This window comes from Hemicordylus capensis, chromosome 3 (assembly GCF_027244095.1).
Source record: "Hemicordylus capensis ecotype Gifberg chromosome 3, rHemCap1.1.pri, whole genome shotgun sequence".
Taxonomy (NCBI): Eukaryota; Metazoa; Chordata; class Lepidosauria; order Squamata; family Cordylidae; genus Hemicordylus; species Hemicordylus capensis.
In genome coordinates, this window is record NC_069659.1 from 149,799,477 (window position 1) to 149,817,161 (window position 17,685).

The 17,685-nt window shown below is 42.6% G+C and overlaps 2 protein-coding genes across 4 annotated transcripts in view; one reads left to right on the forward strand and one right to left on the reverse strand.

Annotated features, from left to right (window-relative positions):
• Window positions 1-17,685, reverse strand: part of UBAC2 (UBA domain containing 2) — a 145,455-nt gene that overhangs the window by 100,317 nt on the left and 27,453 nt on the right. The gene's annotated exons all lie outside the window — the stretch shown is intronic.
• GPR18 (G protein-coupled receptor 18) lies at window positions 2,337-17,102 on the forward strand. Its single transcript, XM_053307708.1, has 3 exons — window positions 2,337-2,357; window positions 7,607-7,654; window positions 15,867-17,102. Exon 3 carries the CDS (start codon window positions 15,886-15,888, stop codon window positions 16,876-16,878), a length of 993 nt encoding a protein of 330 aa, XP_053163683.1. The 5' UTR covers window positions 2,337-2,357; window positions 7,607-7,654; window positions 15,867-15,885; the 3' UTR covers window positions 16,879-17,102.

Consider the following 17,685-nt stretch of genomic DNA (forward strand, 5'->3'; position numbering starts at 1 on the left):
TGCTGCATAGACAAGAGCAGTTGTTATATTTAGTTAGTTAGTTAGTTAGTTAGTTAGTATACCGCCCGTCCAAAATGGCTCAGGGCGGTTTACAATTAAAACAAACCACTAAAACAGTAAAGAGCTAAAACAAATTTAAAAAACAATATAACAATTAACAATTTAAAAACATTTTTAAAAAATTAAACAATTACAGTGATTAAAAACACCGAAATCGGGTTTTTAATTTTAAAATAAACCAGATATTAAAAACCCCAAAATTTAGGAAGCTGAGAAAGCTTGGGTGAAAAGATGGATTTTCAGGTATTTTTTGAAAATTGCCAGAGATGGGGAGGATTGTATCTCTGCAGGGAGCACATTCCACAATCTCGGGGCAGCAACCGAGAAGGCCCGTCTCTGTGTAGCCACCAAACAAGTTGGCAGCAACTGGAGACGGACCTCCTCAGATGACCTCAATGGGTGGTGGGGCTCATAATGAAGAAGATGCTCTCTTAGATACCCAGGGCCTAAGCTGTTTAGGGCTTTGTAAGTTATAACCAGCACTTTGTATTTTGTCCGGAAACCTATTGGCAGCCAGTGTAACTCCATCAGTAAAGGAGTAACATGGTCTCTCCGAGATGAACCAGAGACCAACCTGGATGCCGCGTTCTGAACCAACTGAAGTTTCCGGACTACGTACAAAGGCAGCCCCACGTAGAGCGCATTACAAAAGTCAAGTCTGGAGGTCACCAACAGATGTACCACTGTTTTGAGGTCATTGATCTCGAGAAACGGGCACAGCTGGCGTATCAGCCGAAGCTGATAGAAAGCACCCCTGGCCACCGCCTTAACCTGAGAAACCAGGGAGAGATGTGAATCCAGAAGTACTCCCAGACTGCGAACCTGTTCCTTTTGGGAAAGTGTGACCCCATCTAGAACAGGTGGATCAAAATTGTCCCTAGAGTTCTGAGCCCACACAATAAGTACCTCCGTCTTATCTGGATTCAGCTTCAGTTTATTCTCCCTCATCCAGCCCATTACTGCTTCCAGGCAGGCATTTAGGGAGGATGATTTTATTTATTTATTTATTTATTTACACAGTCAGACAGGTGTTATTGACTGGTTTGTTTTATCCAGACATCGAGTCCTTCCCAAGGACCTGGGGTGGCAGAATTTTATTGTCAATGTGGTTGCTGTTGTTATAGATATCGTCACAGAAAATAGGCTGTTCCCAGTAAAGATGCTTTTTGTAATTGGCTGATGGTGATTGCTGATGGTGATTTCTGTGGCCCCTATGGTGTTGAGGTGCTCTTCAAGGTCTTTTGGAACTGCACCCAGGGCACCAATTACCACTGGGATTATTTTGGTCTTTTTCTGCCACAGCCTTTCAATTTCAATTTGTAGATCTTTGTATTTGGTGATTTTTTCCATTTCTTTTTCTTCTATTCTGCTATCCCCTGGTATTGCTATGTCGATTATTTTGACTTGTTTTTCTTTCTTCTTGACTACAGTTATATCTGGTGTATTGTGTGGCAGATGTTTGTCTGTTTGTAGTCAGAAGTCCCATAATATGTTTACATCTTCATTTTCTACAGCTTTTTTAATTTTATGGTCCCACCAATTTTTGGCTACAGGTAGCTTGTATTTTTTGCAGATGTTCCAGTGTATTATCCCTGCTACCTTGTCATGCCTTTGTTTGTAGTCATGCCTTTGTTTGCAGCTGATTAGGTGGTCCACGGTTTCATCTGCTTCTTTACAAAGAAGCTCGCTTTACAAAGAAGCTTCTTTACAAAGAAGCACTTGCTTGTTTGTTGTTGACTTTTCTACTTTTGCTCTTATTGCATTTGTTCTTAGTGCTTGTTCTTGAGCAGCCAGTATTAAACCCTCTGTTTCTTTCTTCAAGTTGCCATTCTTATCCATTGTTATTATTATTAATAATATTATTTCCATTTTATATCCTGCTCTTCCTCCAAGGAACCCAGAGCGGTGCACTGCATACTTAGGTTTCTCCTCACAACAACCCTGTGAAGTAGGTTAGGCTGAGAGAGAAGTGACTGGCCCAGAGTCACCCAGCTAGTATGATGGCTGAATGGGGATTTGAACTCGGGTCTCCCCAGTCCTAGTCCAGCACTCTAACCACTACGCCACGCTGGCGTTATGCCAGCTCCTGAAGAAATTGACATGGAGAAGTAGATCTGGGTGTCATCAGTGTACTGGTAACATCCAGCTCCAAATCCCCTGATGATCTCTCCCAGTGGTTTCATGTAGATGTTAAAAAGCACTGGAGAAAGTACAGAGCCCTGAGGGACGCCATACTTAAGCTCAGATTTTGAAGAGCAACAGTCTCCAATTGACACCATCTGGAATCTATCCGAGAGGTAGGAGCAGAACCACTGTTAAACTGTGCCTTCCACCCCTCAACACCCTCAGACGTTCCAGGAGGATACTATGGTCGATAGTATCGAAAGCCGCTGAGAGATCGAAAAGGACCAACAGAGCCACACTTCCTCTGTCAACTGCCAATTGGAGATCATCCATCAGGCCGATCAAAGCCGTCTCCACTGCATAGCCCGCCCAAAAACCAGTTTGAAATCGGTCTAGATCAGGCTTCCCCAAACTGCGGCCCTCCAGATGTTGCTGAACTACAACACCCAGCATCCCTAGACACAATTTTTTGTGGCTGGGTATGCTGGAATTTGTAATTCAGCAACATCTGGAGGGCCGCAGTTTGGGGAAGCCTGGTCTAGATAATCAGTTTCCTCCAAGACCGCTTGGAGGTTATGGCTGTGCTGCCACCAAGGGCTGTGTCAGAACAGGAGGCTGCTGGGGCCATGCCAGGCCAGGTGGTTGCTGCAGATGGGCTGGAGTGGTTGGTGGGGCCACACTGGGCCAGGAGGTTGCTGTGGTGGCAATAGTGGTTGCATTGGCAGGAGTGGGGGCCATGGCAATGCTGCCACCAGGGAATGGTGCAATGATGCTGCCACCAGGGACCGATGCAGCTCATTTTTGTCAACAGTCTGTTGCATCCTGGCATCCAGGTGGTGTTTATTTTCATCTAGCTCTTCTATGGCTTCACTGGCTTTGCATGAGCGCTACCAGATTACAAAGTTGTGGCACTCCCGTTCTGCACTGTCATATGTGTGGGCAAATCTACACAGTTGACTTTTAGTGAGGTCCTTCTCTTCTTTGATCAACTCCCATTCTACCTCGCCTACTAGCTTACTCAACGTTTTCAGCCATTTAGCCCTTGTTTTCTTTAAGGGCTTGGCTCCTTTTTCTGTGGCTGTCTTTTCTTCTTTTCATCCAACTCTGGGGTTTGTTGCATTCCTCTACTCAATTGCTAGCCTCTCTCTTCCCTGCCTCTCTCCTTTTTGTTTGGCTGTCATACAGATTTTCCCCACTGGATGGCGTAGTGGCGCTATTTTAAGCTTTGGGGCTGTATGACAGGTTTGGGGCTGTATGGCAGGTGATATAGGTTCTGCTACTAGATGGCACTCTATGTGCTGCCTTTGGAAGCTTTCTAGAACTATAGCCACGTTTGTGTCAAAGGAGACAAACTGGAGTTACCAAGCTCCTGGGTAACATTATGCTGACCACGCAAACAGCTGCCACACATGCACAGGGGCTAGATGAGTACAGTAGGTGGGGCAGCTGCACGTGGGAAGCGCTGCCGCTTTCCCCAGCGGCATCTAGATGCTGCTGGTATAGATGATTTTTTTTAAGGTACCTCTCGCCACCCCTAGTGCCACCCTCACTGGCCACCGCTGGTAGAAAGCGAAACAGGAAACACAGCCAAACCCACTGTCAACATCTCATTGGCTACAGACTGGACTAGACCTGTCTAATAGCTGATTATAAAATAGACTCCGCTAATTATGTTCTGTTTAAGGTTAACTAAGAAGAAGATTGACCCAGTTATAACATGACTTCCTACTTGCATGCATTCTATACCTGTAATGCTCCTGTGGAAACACCATAGGTAATCAGGAAGTATGATATTCAGAATTTCTTCTAAATATATATAACATTCACCAAGCATGTTCTGGTGTAAAAAGTGGTACATTCAGCTAATTTCAGTGGCAAGATTGTGTATGCAAAATTTGGTATATATAGGTCATTGGGTCATGACTTTATTTCACCAACCAAAAAACCAAACAATTCTTCAAATTGTTCACTGCTAGAAGCCTCGCTAACTCAGTTCTCCTCCCTGCAACAAAAGGACTTTGTCTCCTTCCAAAGAAGGATGTTAGCAACTTTGTGATCCTTGATCTCCAGCTCCACAGACCAGCTTAGGATAGGTATAGGACAGTAACTCTATCTCTTTCTCTTTGCTGCTTATCCTTCATCTCTCTCCCTGTCCCTCTATGCTAGGGTCCTCTGAAGCCTGTAATCTTAAGGGCCAGCATCCTGTAATCAGGATCCCTGTCTCAGTCCTCTAAGAGATAGTTAACTGCTGCTCTGTCTTGTAAATTTCCAAACTTTAATAAATTTAGCAACTGTTCTTCAAGAAGCCTGTCTTGACTACCCTTTTGGATAATCTTAACACTGATGCTGCCTTTAGCCACAGACAGCTTTCTGGCTACCTATAAGACAACATGGCTGTATACACATTTGCATCCAATTCGAGTTTATTTTCCCCATTTAAGGCAAAGCCTAGTCACAAAGTATGGTAACAATCACGCTTCACAGCAAGCACGATAGCACAAAAGAACAAAGAATTCACACATCTGTTATCCCTCAGCATCCCAATGGTTAGAGTTTCTTAGCCTGTTGTCTGCAGGACCTCTAGAACCTTACCTGCTCTTCCTTGCTTTGTACAGTCTCTAGTAACGGCATCAACTTTCTGAGTTACCACAGCTGCTCCTGTTGGGGTTTTGCTTGTAAAGGCATCTTTTAAAGTGGTAATTCCCTTATATTTTGCAGGAGGGAGCAACTGGCCCTATCCAGCCCCAGCACAGCATCCCTCCAGTGGCTGTTACTGGAGCCTTCCTTATGTGTGTTGTTTTTGTTTTGTTTTTAATTATTTTGAGCTCTTTGGGGACAGGAGACCATCTTATTATTTCTTTTTCTATGTAAACCACTTTGAGAACTTGTATTGGAAAGCAATATATAAATATTTGTAGTAGCAAGACGTAGGCTTTAGGAGGAGGAGGAGTAGCACCAGCAGCAGCAAATGAAGGGCTACCAACAGAATAAATAACTAGCATACTAAAAAGTGGCTATTTGAACATGCTGACAGCAAATTGCTGATAAAAAGCACAACAAAACGTTGCAGTGCATCCCCAGCCCCTAACAGAAATGCCCCCTTTTCAGGGCTCCAGTCAACTTGGACCAGCAATCTTGAGAGTGTTGTTGGGCCTGCAGAGGATCACTTTTTAAAAAAAAAATCCACCCTTCCCCCACTGTGCTGCAAAGTGCTCAAGGGCTTAGGACTTCAGAGCTGGCTACCAGCCCTGAACCTGGGTACTATAGTGAGGTGGAAAACAGGGAAAGGATTGTGTGTGGAGAAGAGGTTTTTCAACTTCATGGCACACATTGCCCTGATGCTCATCTTCAGGATACTAAAAGCTGTTTGGGTCTCAGACAGGCCAATTCCCTTCTCTGTCCCCTTCATTTTCCATTTTGTTATTTAACTGGTTGTCAGGAAGGTTAGCTTCCTGTTGTGATAGGATGGGATCACATCACCCATGTGACCAATCCAAGTAACATTCGGCATCAGCAGACTCAGCATGCGGCCATGTCAGTCTGTCCAGCCAGTCTGGAGCCCATTTCAGGCTTCTCTAAGCACATGCGCGTGCACAAAGAGGCCTGAAATGGGAATGCAGACCAGCCCACACCATCAGTTGGAAGAGAGGCTTGAAAGAGAAAGAGTCCCTGTTGCTGCTCCTGCCACAATCCCTGCTTCTGTGGCCGCCTCCGCAGCTATTTTAAAAAGAAAAATGTGCCACCTCCTCTGCAATCCCTGCTATCATGGCTGCCTCTGCCGCCATCGGCGGTGATTTTAGAAGGTAAAATATGCCGTCTCTGCCCCAATCCCTGCTGCTGCGGCTGTCTCTGCCACCATTTGTGGTGATTTTCAATGGTAAAATGCTGCCTCCTTTATCCTCCTCCCCCCAACACAAGCGAGCCTTTACTTGTAAAGGGGAAAGTTTACTGGATTTCCTTTTACAGGTATGGCTGTGGCCGACCCTCAACCTGCAGATAGATGAGACTTCCCCCCGCCACACACACACGTATGCCAAGTTCGGGTACCTATTTCCTGACCACGGATACACGAAACCACAAGTGCTGAAACCGCGGTTTGCCTATACACACATTCAATATGGTCAGACACTTCAACAAGGATCCTGGTAATGGAGAGATTATCCTTATAGACCACAGCTACTCCACCTTCCTACCCAGGTCCTCTCACCTGCTCCTCAACAGAGTACCTTTGAGGGAGAAACTGGGACCAGATTGGGCCCCCAGTCTCCCCCAACCAAGGCTCTGTAATACATACCTGGTCGGCCCCTTCATCCAGAATCTAATTATACATGATTCCTGACTTGTTCTGGATCAACCTGGCATTACAATAGAGCAAGGTGAGGCTCTGTGGTAGATGGCACTACTCCCCAAGGTCAAAGAGGTGGCAGGACAGCCAGAAAGGGAAACAGCTATTAGATTTCTAATTTCCCTTCCCTTGTAATGGCCCACTGACTTGCCAACGTTACTTCTTCTATTCCCTACCACACCATAATCTGAGCCACACCATAATCTGAGGATACGCGCCGTCTCCCCATTTCCAGACAAAACCAGACACATTGTAAACCAATCTCACCCAGGACTTGATTAAAACAGAAACCAAACTATTAAATGCCCACCCACGTGTGCATTCTTGGGCCAGGAGGCCTGGCCCTCTCCCTCGCTGTCCTCCAAAGGAGCAACTCCTTTTGGTGTCACCTCTTTGGTGGTGACCCCGCTGGTGGCGGGCCCACAGCCACTGGCAGCACCCTACATAGCCCAGAGCAGTCAGCTCTGGGCAGATGGTGTCCAGGAACTGCTGTGTCACCCCTCTGGGCCCCAGTCCTGCAAAGACTCGCCACAGTTCAGCAGCAGAACTAGGGGGCAGACAGCCATCAGTGGGGGCAGAAGCAGGCACCCAGTCCCTCACCTTGGGATCTGCCTGGGAAGCAGATGTTCCTCTGCCTGTTCCTCTCCTGCAGGCTTCTGGGAGGCTGAAGTCACTGGCAGCACCGTAAATAGCCCAGAGCAGCTGGCTCTGGGCAGATGGTGTCCAGCAACTGCCGAATCACACTCACACACACACCAGGTAAATATGAACATATTTCCCTATAATACTTCAAGCATGATTCCTTCATGTATACTCCATCAAAATGTCTGATTTTAATCTGTTAGAGCAGCAGAAAACCACAACTTGCAGACCAAAAGGAAGCATTTGATCAGCTGATAACGGTCACAAGAATGAAATACTTTGTTTAGACACTAACAAATTATGATGCACAAGGGCTTTATTAAACAGATATAACCAATCAAGGAATTAGTTGCATTATGACACTTCCTGGTTCTAAAAGAGCGTTTCTATTTTAGTACACGGAAGCTATTTCAGAGAAGTCTGAATCTTTTACAGATCTAGGCGAATAAAGAAGGCATCTCTAAAAGACCATAGTGAAAGAAGGTAAGAAATGTAATCAACTGTCCATTCTCCATGTGTGCCTTTTATTAAGCAAACTTCTTTAAGATAAGAAATATGTATATCTTTTCCAAAGTTATAAGATTAAAAACTAGTGCCACTAGAATTTAAGACTTAACACTCAGATTTTAGCATTGTAAATTAAGTGAACTTTTAATCTTCTCAACTACATGTGACTGTAAAGATTATTCCTAGCTTTCACCCCACAATCAAAGAACTGGGTTGGGAGTGGAGAGAGAATTGTATTAGCAAGACAGTTTCCACAACAAAATGAGCAGAATTGCTTTCACTTGGCTGAAATAATGAATAGACCAGATATAAATAAATAAAATAAATATCCTCACGCCCCCAATTTAATGCATGGACACTCAAAAAACATAGAAATGCTGAAAATGATGGCAATTATTTCAAAAGGTAGAAGACAGTTTCTCCCGTGTATTGAAACAAAACCTCAGACAAATGCAGTACATATACAGGCATGGCTAGGATCCAAACAGATACTCTGGGCACACCTCATGGGCTAGTCATGTCATTTTTGTCTCTGGACGTGGCTTTCATCTCAGATCACAATGGGCAGTAATTTGCTATGTGGCGTATGAGTGTGCTGTTCATGCAAGTATGCCCCAAGGCCCCTTGGGTACGTGGAACTAATGACATCATTCTTTGGATTCCAGCTCATGTTCTGTTGAATTGTAACAGATGCATTATTAAAATAACTTTTCCAATATTTTGTTTTGTTTTGTTTTACACTGATAGTAAAATGTGTTATTTTAAAATGTGATGGTTCTTTTCACATTATCTTAAAGATGCTGGTAATCATAAATAAATAAAATCAAGCCACACAAAAACCACCAACCATTTCAAATTCTTGCTATTCAATTGATATCTTGATATTCAGTTATTCAATTACAGTGGTTTGACAGTTCCATTATTAAATATAGCAAATGGGTCAAAATTCTCAAGTCTTATGTTCTCAAGATGCAGATCTAAGGGCCAAGTACATGTTATGTTAAATTTGTAGTTTGGCTCTATATGCATGTGTTTTTCTAACTTAAATAGCAGCCACATACACGTGTGTAAGACAGATCAGGATTGGGAATGTGCATGGCAGAAGCTTTAATTCTACCATAGCCCCAATCTGTATTATGACACTCCCCAATTCTCCAGCAGCTGCTATTTATTCCAGAATGCAATTCTCAGTAAAGAGTTAAAGCCTCCAAACCCCCACCCCCACATCATGGTTCTAATTCTGATCAGGTCCCCCGGGGCTGCTATTAAAAGTTAGGGGGGAAATATACAAGCAGGGCCAAACTACACATTTAACATAATGTGTTGTTTGGCCCTAGATGTGCAGTTTTCTGAAAAATAAACAGCAATTCAAACCTATAAAGAGCCACTGGTATACCGGTAGTATCCTGTAGCAAGTAAGAATTGCCCGGGAATTGACCAGGAAGAAACGTTTTTGGAAACTGGAAGATAATATATTCTTGTTTTCCCCTTTTAGGCCATCAATGCACCACAAATAACTACAAAGTTTTTGTATGGCCAGGCATATTAGTAAAGGTTTAAATTTGCAGTGGACCAGTCATTAAAAGACTACTGTCCATATTAAGCAACAGAAACACTCTGGCTGACATGATGTGTAGCCTATCACCACCATCATCACCATCATCACCAGGAGCCCCTGGTGGCGCAGTGGTAAAACTGCCGCCCTGTAACCAGAAGGTTACAAGTTTGATCCTGACCAGGGGCTCAAGGTTGACTCAGCCTTCCATCCTTCCGAGGTCGGTAAAATGAGTACCCAGAATGTTGGGGGCAATATGCTAAATCATTGTAAACCGCTTAGAGAGCTTCCTCTACAGCATCAGGGCTACCTTACAAACCTGCAGCACCCCTGACCTCCATACTGCTACTTCTCACCATCAGTCAGAAAACCAGAAAATTCAAGCTTTTTTCTTGCATTATTTTTTTCATCTTCATGGCTTAAGCACTAGCATCTAATTCTACAGATTCCTTGTGCTTGCATTGGCCCTGTGACACAGAGCTAAGAAAAAGAAAAGAATACAAATGTATAAAATCTTCAAGTATATCAGAGGCTTTCAGATTTTTTGTTTGTTTTTACATCTCGCAGTGTTTCCTTCCTGGCCAAATAAATGGACAATTTAATTTTAAAAGCTATTGCCATGGAGATTTCCCCCCACTATTCTTCTCAAAAGGGCAAAATAGAGCCTTACTTCTCTATTACCCATCTGTATATTTTATTTAATTGTTTGATGGAGTCAACCAAGTCAGCATGTTATACCAGGATCTAAGGACAGACTCGTGATATCAGCTGTGTTACAGTGCCAGGTATATCCCCCCTCCCCTGGAAAAATAACAACAACACTAGTAGAGTGGCTTTTAGATGCAAAATACTGACCAGCCATCCAAATTGTATTTAGGAGACAAGGCAGGGATGCCTAAAAAATTATGACTGGGGGAGGCACAGGTTATCTACGAAGGTGTGAGTGGGCAGGTAATGTAATAAAGGTTTTGCAGACTTCTTAATAAGTTGCAGTTCAGTAAGCAGGGCTAGTCTTAGGAGTGCATGAGACTGAAAGTCACGCAGGGCACCCACCTGAAGGGGAAAGTGAGCTGAATTTGGTGGCTTTCTGTTTGTTGATTGTCTTGTACAAAGGCACCCCTCGCTCAGGGTAATATTTATCCTAGCTGATAGTAAGCTACTCCAAAATATCTGGTATGTACAGCTGCACTACCATAACTGAATTGGTGGTTGTTAAGGCCCTTAAAGTTGCAGACAGGTGAGTTGTCTACATTTCTGTCCCCATTCCACACCATCTCGGCTCATTTTGCCCTATAGCTTTGCATATTGCTGCTATGCCACATCTGGCAATTAAGACTGTTGCTGGAACAGTCAGGCTGATAGACTTCAAAGCTAACTATGATAAATTACAAAAGCAAAAGCTCAAAGGGCAGACCATAATCTTTGCAAGAAATGAGTATGTGTCAAAGTTGGCAGCACCCACCATTTGTAGAGATGAAAAGAAAAAGAGGCAACTCAGATGCAGCAGCTCAGAGGATGGTGAGAAAACACTTAGTTTTCTCCTTCAGCCACAAAAGCCAGTGGGTGGGGGGAGGGGAGGGAGGCGATGCAAAGCAGAACAGGACTGCACCAAAAGGCTCCAACAGAGCGAAATCTTTCAGCATGTTTGGTGGCTCAAGGAGACAAGCTTCCACTTTCAAAGTCTCTGCTGCTAAGAGGCTTTGTGAGTTTTTAAAACCCTCCTTCCCTCAACTTCACCATTCTGACTAAAATGTATCTCAGTTAATAGAGGAAAACATTTGTTATTCTTTGCTATGGTGGTATTGAAGAAGCCTGCTGTTCACAGTCTGTCACTTATATGAGTTTGCACTGTTGCATCCCATATAAGAAAACCCACTAAATATTCAGAAAGCCTGTCTGCTAAATCTTTAGGTATAAGGTATTTCTTATATGATGATAACTATGTAACAATGAGTAAATACTAGGTAATCGCTCTTACGCAACATTTGACAGTATCTCTTTGTGGCATATTAGATCTTTTGTGATATGCACAGCTCTGTTCTACAACAGAAGCAGGCAGAAGGTAAACTGTGTTCCATTGCTAGACTCCCTAGGCCAATTCTTGCAATGAATGTTGATTTTATTTTTATTTTATTTATTTATTGTTGCATTTATATACCACCTTTTGTTAAAAGACAACCCCAAGGCGGTTTACAAAAGTTAAAACATACAATAAAAAGACAACAAAAGTATTAAGCTAAAAAATATAAAAATGCAATGAATGTTGATTTAGTGGATCTTGGCCTGATCAAGGAAGGCACTTTTTATGTTTTTATAAAGGGGTACCACCGGGCTCTGAGGTCACCAGGATTCTACACCGCCTCGATGGCACACTTTACCTTTACAATTATGCCATCAATGTTAAGAGATCCTGAGTACGCATGCACTGTTGCTTTGTAAATTCCACTCATATTGGTGTGCACCATGAAGATTCTTTTGAACAGAAAAAGTAGACTAAGTAAAACTGGCCAAGTTCAAATCCAGTTTGGATTTGAACAAACCTGGGGAAACCACTTTGTGTACACCCCTAGCTGATAGTTTAGTTTGATCTGGGCTCAGTAAAACTACTAGAGCCAGCACATTATACTCATTTTTAATGCTATGATTTTTTATAGAAACAGTTCAAACCAAACTAACAGCTAGGGGTGTGCACAAAACGGTTTGCTTTGAATCCAAACCGGATTTGAACCAGGCTGGTTCGATTCCCCCCACCACCTTCAGACTAGGCCCAGGTTCAGTTTGAATATGAACTGGTTCGGAGTCCTACCGCAAAAGGGAATCCGCGTCATACAAATGGCCCATGTGCATGCATGGGGGCCAAAAAAATGGCCTCCATGCATGCACAGAGGCCCGAACTAGGCCCAAATTGGGCCCAGCCAGCCCTGGACAGGGGGAAGCTGGAGGGGGCCCAGGGAAGCTGCCGCCACCACAGCCGGGTACTTCAGATTATATGAGAGACTTGTGAGTACTTTTAAAATACACATAGAAGCCCCTCACTCTTGCTGGCCCCTTTACTGGATTCCCCCTTGCCAGTAGGGCTCCAAACTGGGCCTGCACCAGTTCGAATTTGAACCAAACGAGGGCCCTGTCCGGAGGTGGGCAAAACTGAACCAGGCCCAAACTGGGCACGAGCCAGCCCTAGACACTTGGGAGGAGGCCAGTGGGGACGAAGGAGTAATCCAGTTACTTTGGATTATATGGGAGACTTGTGAGTACTTTTTTAATACGTATAGAAACCCCCCATTCCTGCTGGCTCCTTTACTGGTATACGGGAATCCTTGCAGGATTCCCCTTTGCCAGTAGGGCTCTGAACTGACCTGTTAGGTTCAGTTTGAGGTCAAGAGCCTTGGACTGAACTAGTTTGAATGCAAACTGGCTCGATTTCAAGCCGGTTCGCATATCCCTACTATCAGTTTAGTACTCTGAATTACAGTTTTTTTAAAAAGCAAAGATAAAATGAGCTGCATTTACATTTAAAACTCTTTGTTAATATGTCAACTAAGATTATTCAGGCCGGTTTCATTGCACAAGCCTCTGCAAGTCTTACAGGTGGAAGGAAAGGGGGATGGGGAAAAATCTCTCTATTTTTAGTTAAAAGCATGGGTGCCATTAGGTATGGATCTGGAGGCCCAGGTCTGTGTGCCCGCTCTCCTAGAGGGCTCCATGATTTTCCCCAAGGGAAAAGAGAGCCCCTATTACCAGTATATTTCTGAAATGTCTTGGCCTAGAGTTCTAGAATTTGGCACACATGTAGGACAGGTCAGCAGACCTTGTATACCGATTTTGAAGCAGATTGGTCAATCGTTATTTTTAATGGGTTTTTTAAAAAAAAAATTAAAAAACCAAAAAGTCCTATAAGTGGCTATTTCATGGCAGAAAATTATAAAAACTTATGGAATTGAAGCCCCCCCTCCCTTGGACCATCATTGCACCTCCATATGGAGGAATCTGTCCATAAAAGGAGATAAATATCACCCCCCTTTTCACCCCCTTTTATATTTCCAGAATGACTAGGCCTAAAGTCCTGAATTTGGGCACACATGGGAGAGGTAGGATAGGTTAGCAGGACTCTGTGTATTGATTTTGAAATGGATCAGTCAATCCATTAATTTTAATGATATTATTATTATTTCTTGTTTACACAGTCAGACAGGTGTTATTGACTGGTTTGTTTTATCCAGACATCGAGTCCTTCCCAAGGACCTGGGATGGCTGAATTTTATTGTCAATGTGGTTGCTGTTATAGATATCGTCGCAGAATATAGGCTGCTCCCAGTAAAGCTGCTTTTTGTAATTGGCTGATGGTGATTTCTGTGGCCCCTATGGTGTTGAGGTGCTCTTCAAGGTCTTTTGGAACTGCACCCAGGGCGCCAAATATCACTGGGATTACTTTGGTCTTTTTCTGCCACAGCCTTTCAATTTCAATTTGTAGATCTTTGTATTTGGTGATTTTTTCCATTTCTTTTTCTTCTATTCTGCTATCCCCTGGTATTGCTATGTCGATTATTTTGACTTGTTTTTCTTTCTTCTCGACTACAGTTATATCTGGTGTATTGTGTGGCAGATGTTTGTCTGTTTGTATTCGGAAGTCCCATAATATTTTTACATCTTCATTTTCTACAACTTTTTCAATTTTATGGTCCCATTATTTTTATTATTATTATTATTATTATTATTATTATTATTATTATTATTATTATTATTATTTATTGTTTACACAGTCAGACAGGTGTTATTGACTGGTTTGTTTTATCCAGACATCGAGTTCTTCCCAAGGACCTGGGATGGCTGAATGTTATTATCAGTGTTGTTGCTGTTGCTGTTATTATTATTATTATTATAGATATCATCGCAGAATATAGGCTGTTCCCAGTAAAGCTGCTTTTTGTAATTGGCTGATGGTGATTTCTGTGGCCCCTATGGTGTTGAGGTCTTCTTCAAGGTGTTTTGGAATTGCACCTAGGGCGCCAATTACCACTGGAATTATTTTGGTCTTCTTCTGTCACAGCCCTTCCATTTCAATTTGTAGATCTTTGTATTTTGTTATTTTTTCTATTTCTTTTTCTTCTATTCTGCTATCCCCTGGTATTGCTATGTTGATTATTTTAACTAGTTTTTCTTTCTTCTCGACTACAGTTATATCTAGTGTATTGTGTGGCAGATGTTTGTCTTTATATTACCAGAATGGCTGGGATTAACGTTCTGAAACTAGGCACACGTGCAGATCAAGATGGCAGGACTCTGTGTATTTTTATTTCAAGGAAATTGGTCAATCCTGTGATTTTTAATGAATTTTTCCCTATTGTTTTAAAGCTGCCAGAAAGAGTTATCTCTATCCACACAGTACTTCACAAATAGTGAAAGCAGAACTAACTGTTACATCTTAATAAATATTTTTTAAACAAATGCACTTTGCTCAAGTTGGTTTGTTATCCAAAGGGTCTGCATGAGAACTCTGAAGCATAGGGAATGTGTTGTGTTTAATTTATTTTCCTTACGAATGCACTATATACTGAAGTTGGTTTTTTATTTGAACTGTAGAGCAAGGGACATGTTTTGTGTCCCAAGTTAGTTTGTGAATGGTCAAGGAGTTGTGTGAATCCACTGCGGCTTGCCCAGTTTTGTTTTGGGTTGGTTTTTTTTGGGGGGGGGGATGCACTCTGGCCCAGACCTGTGGATTTGTGGTGAATGATCAGTTTCCACTCCCTCCCACTTCTTCTCCAAATGAACTCTGGCCCAGAACTGTGGGTTTGTGGTGAAATGTATATAAATAGAGAGGATGCTGCCTATCTTTTAGGAGAGGCCCCGGAAATTTATTAGCTCCAGGGTCCAAAATTACCTGCACTCTTGGTAAAAAGAGTTGGGATGTGCATAAACATCTCAGGGAGCCGTGCATGGGGCAAGTGTTGGTTCCTTTAAAAGGACCTTGCCTGCTCCTCTGGCCATGTGCTTGCCGACTCCGCAAGCAGGCTGCTAGGAGTAGTGCTGCTGCCGCATTCAGCTTTTTGAACAGCGAGCACCATGCCCGGAAAAGCATGCTGGGAGCAGCACTGCAGTAGCACATAGCCTTTTGAACCTGGAAAAGCGGTGGGTCAGTGGAGTAGCAGGTAAGGTCCTGCTTACCTGCTTTTTAAAGGAACCGACATCCCGCCCCGCTAAACCAGTTCGAATCCTGGCACCCGAACTGGTTCAAGTATATCCCTATAAAAGAGCAGAAAAACAAGCTTGTAGAACAGAGGTAGAAACATACTATAGACTGCATCTCTTGCACAAAAAATGACATGAAGATTTGGTTGGATATGATCAAATATGAAACCCTTCTCCTCCCATTTGTATTAGAATTGTACAGCAATACAAGAAGTCCTTGGGCCCACAGAGTCTGATAAGCTCTTAAGCTATACTGGAACATCAGAGGTTATGTTCATTTTGAAGAACAGGCTGCCCAATTTAAAACACTGTTTTTAGAAAAAGTATTGATGCTTTTACCCTGAAAAGCACAAGCATGGAATTCTCTGGTTCTAAAAACCCCATCCAACTGTGAGACTATTATGACTGGACTACAGAACTTAATTAGTTATTCTGTTTTGTTCTTAGATACCATGTTCTAGAAGTTATGAATAACTACAATCAAAGTTTCATGATGGTGTCTGGAAATAACCACCCTGAAGAATACAGAATCTCTTCACTTGTCTTCTACAGCTTTATTTTCATTATCGGCTTACTTGTAAATGTCACAGCACTCTGGGTCTTCAGCTGCACCACCAAGAAGAGAACAACTATAACTATTTACATGATGAATGTTGCACTGCTTGACTTAATATTTATATTTTCCTTGCCTTTTCGGATGATTTACTATGGGAAAGGCTCTTGGCTTTTTGGAGACTTTTTCTGCCGGGTTCTTAGTGCTTTCACTGTGTTTTACCCAAACATTGCTCTGTGGCTACTAGCTTTTATAAGCGTTGACAGATACATGGCTGTTGTGCAGCCCAAACATGCAAAGGAACTCAAGAACACAACCAAAGCTCTGATAACGTGTATAGGCCTTTGGATAACAACTCTTGCTACAACTTCTCCACTGCTATTTTTATATTCAGATCCAGATAAAGCTTTAAACTTCACCACTTGCATTAAGATGATGGATATAATCTACCTAAAGGGAATCAATGTGTTAAATTTATCTCGGCTGACTTTTTTCTTCTTGATCCCCCTATTTATCATGATCGGTTGTTATCTGGTCATCATTCACAGTCTCGTTCATGGAAGAACTTCCAAGTTGAAGCCTAAGGCGAAGGAGAGGTCAATCAGAATTATTGTGACACTGATTATCCAAGTGCTTGTGTGTTTTGTACCATTTCATATTTGTTTTGCATTTCTAATGCTCAAAGATGGACATGTGAGCTATAGCCCATGGGGAGCATTTACTACCTTTCTTATGAATATGAGCACATGCTTAGATGTTATTCTGTATTATCTTGTTTCTAAACAATTTCAGGCCAGAGTGATCAGTGTCATGCTTTATCGCAATTATCTTCGAAGTGTACGGAGGAAAAGTTTGCGATCTGGGAGCATGAGGTCATTAAGTAATATCAACAGTGAGGTGATATAACAAGAATAAAATAATATAAAATATAGCTAAAGGACTTGAAGAATAAGAAGTATGACAAAGCTTAAAACAAATTAAAATAAATGTTCTGCTAATTACATTGTGGCAAAGGAGAAAATAATAGCTCTCTCGCTCTCCCCCCCCTCTCTATATAGAGAGAGAGATTACTCTAGCTCAAAATGTGCCAAGTTTCTTGCCTATTTAATAAATTTCATTGTGTATCATTATACTTTTCTGATCTTTGCTGACTAGGTGTCACCTTCAGAAAGCTCTAAAGGAAAGCACTGGAAAGGACTGCACTTCCTAGTGCTCCGCACACAGCTTCCCAGACATTGTTGAGGCTCTAAGGCTCAATTTCTCTTTAAGGGGCTCCGCGGGCACAGGGAACAGCAGAGCATTGCATGCTCCAAAGAGATGGGAAAGGCTGCCTCTGCGTAACGCCAGCAAGACTGTGTTGGTTATTTGGCTTCAGCTATTCAGAGACAAATATCTGTACAAGCCTACTTTCTATTCATATATAATTCCCCTCCCCCATGTTCATTTGCAGCCTTTGTTGCTCATCTGCTGCTGTTTGGGTGCCTCTTTTAAAAAAACTTGAAAGAGCTTCTTCACTGCATGATCACAACCAACTGGAGATCAGATAGTGAATATGACAATCAGATGTTGCTGTGTGGTTATATCAGGACAAGTTAAGTCTTCCTTCACTCTGAAAGCAGGGGCTGGGGGGAAAGGAGGGAACACATCCACACTGCCCAAATCGCCAGGGCAATACTTGTAGTTTTGCAAGGCAAGGCTTTCCACTTGATAGAA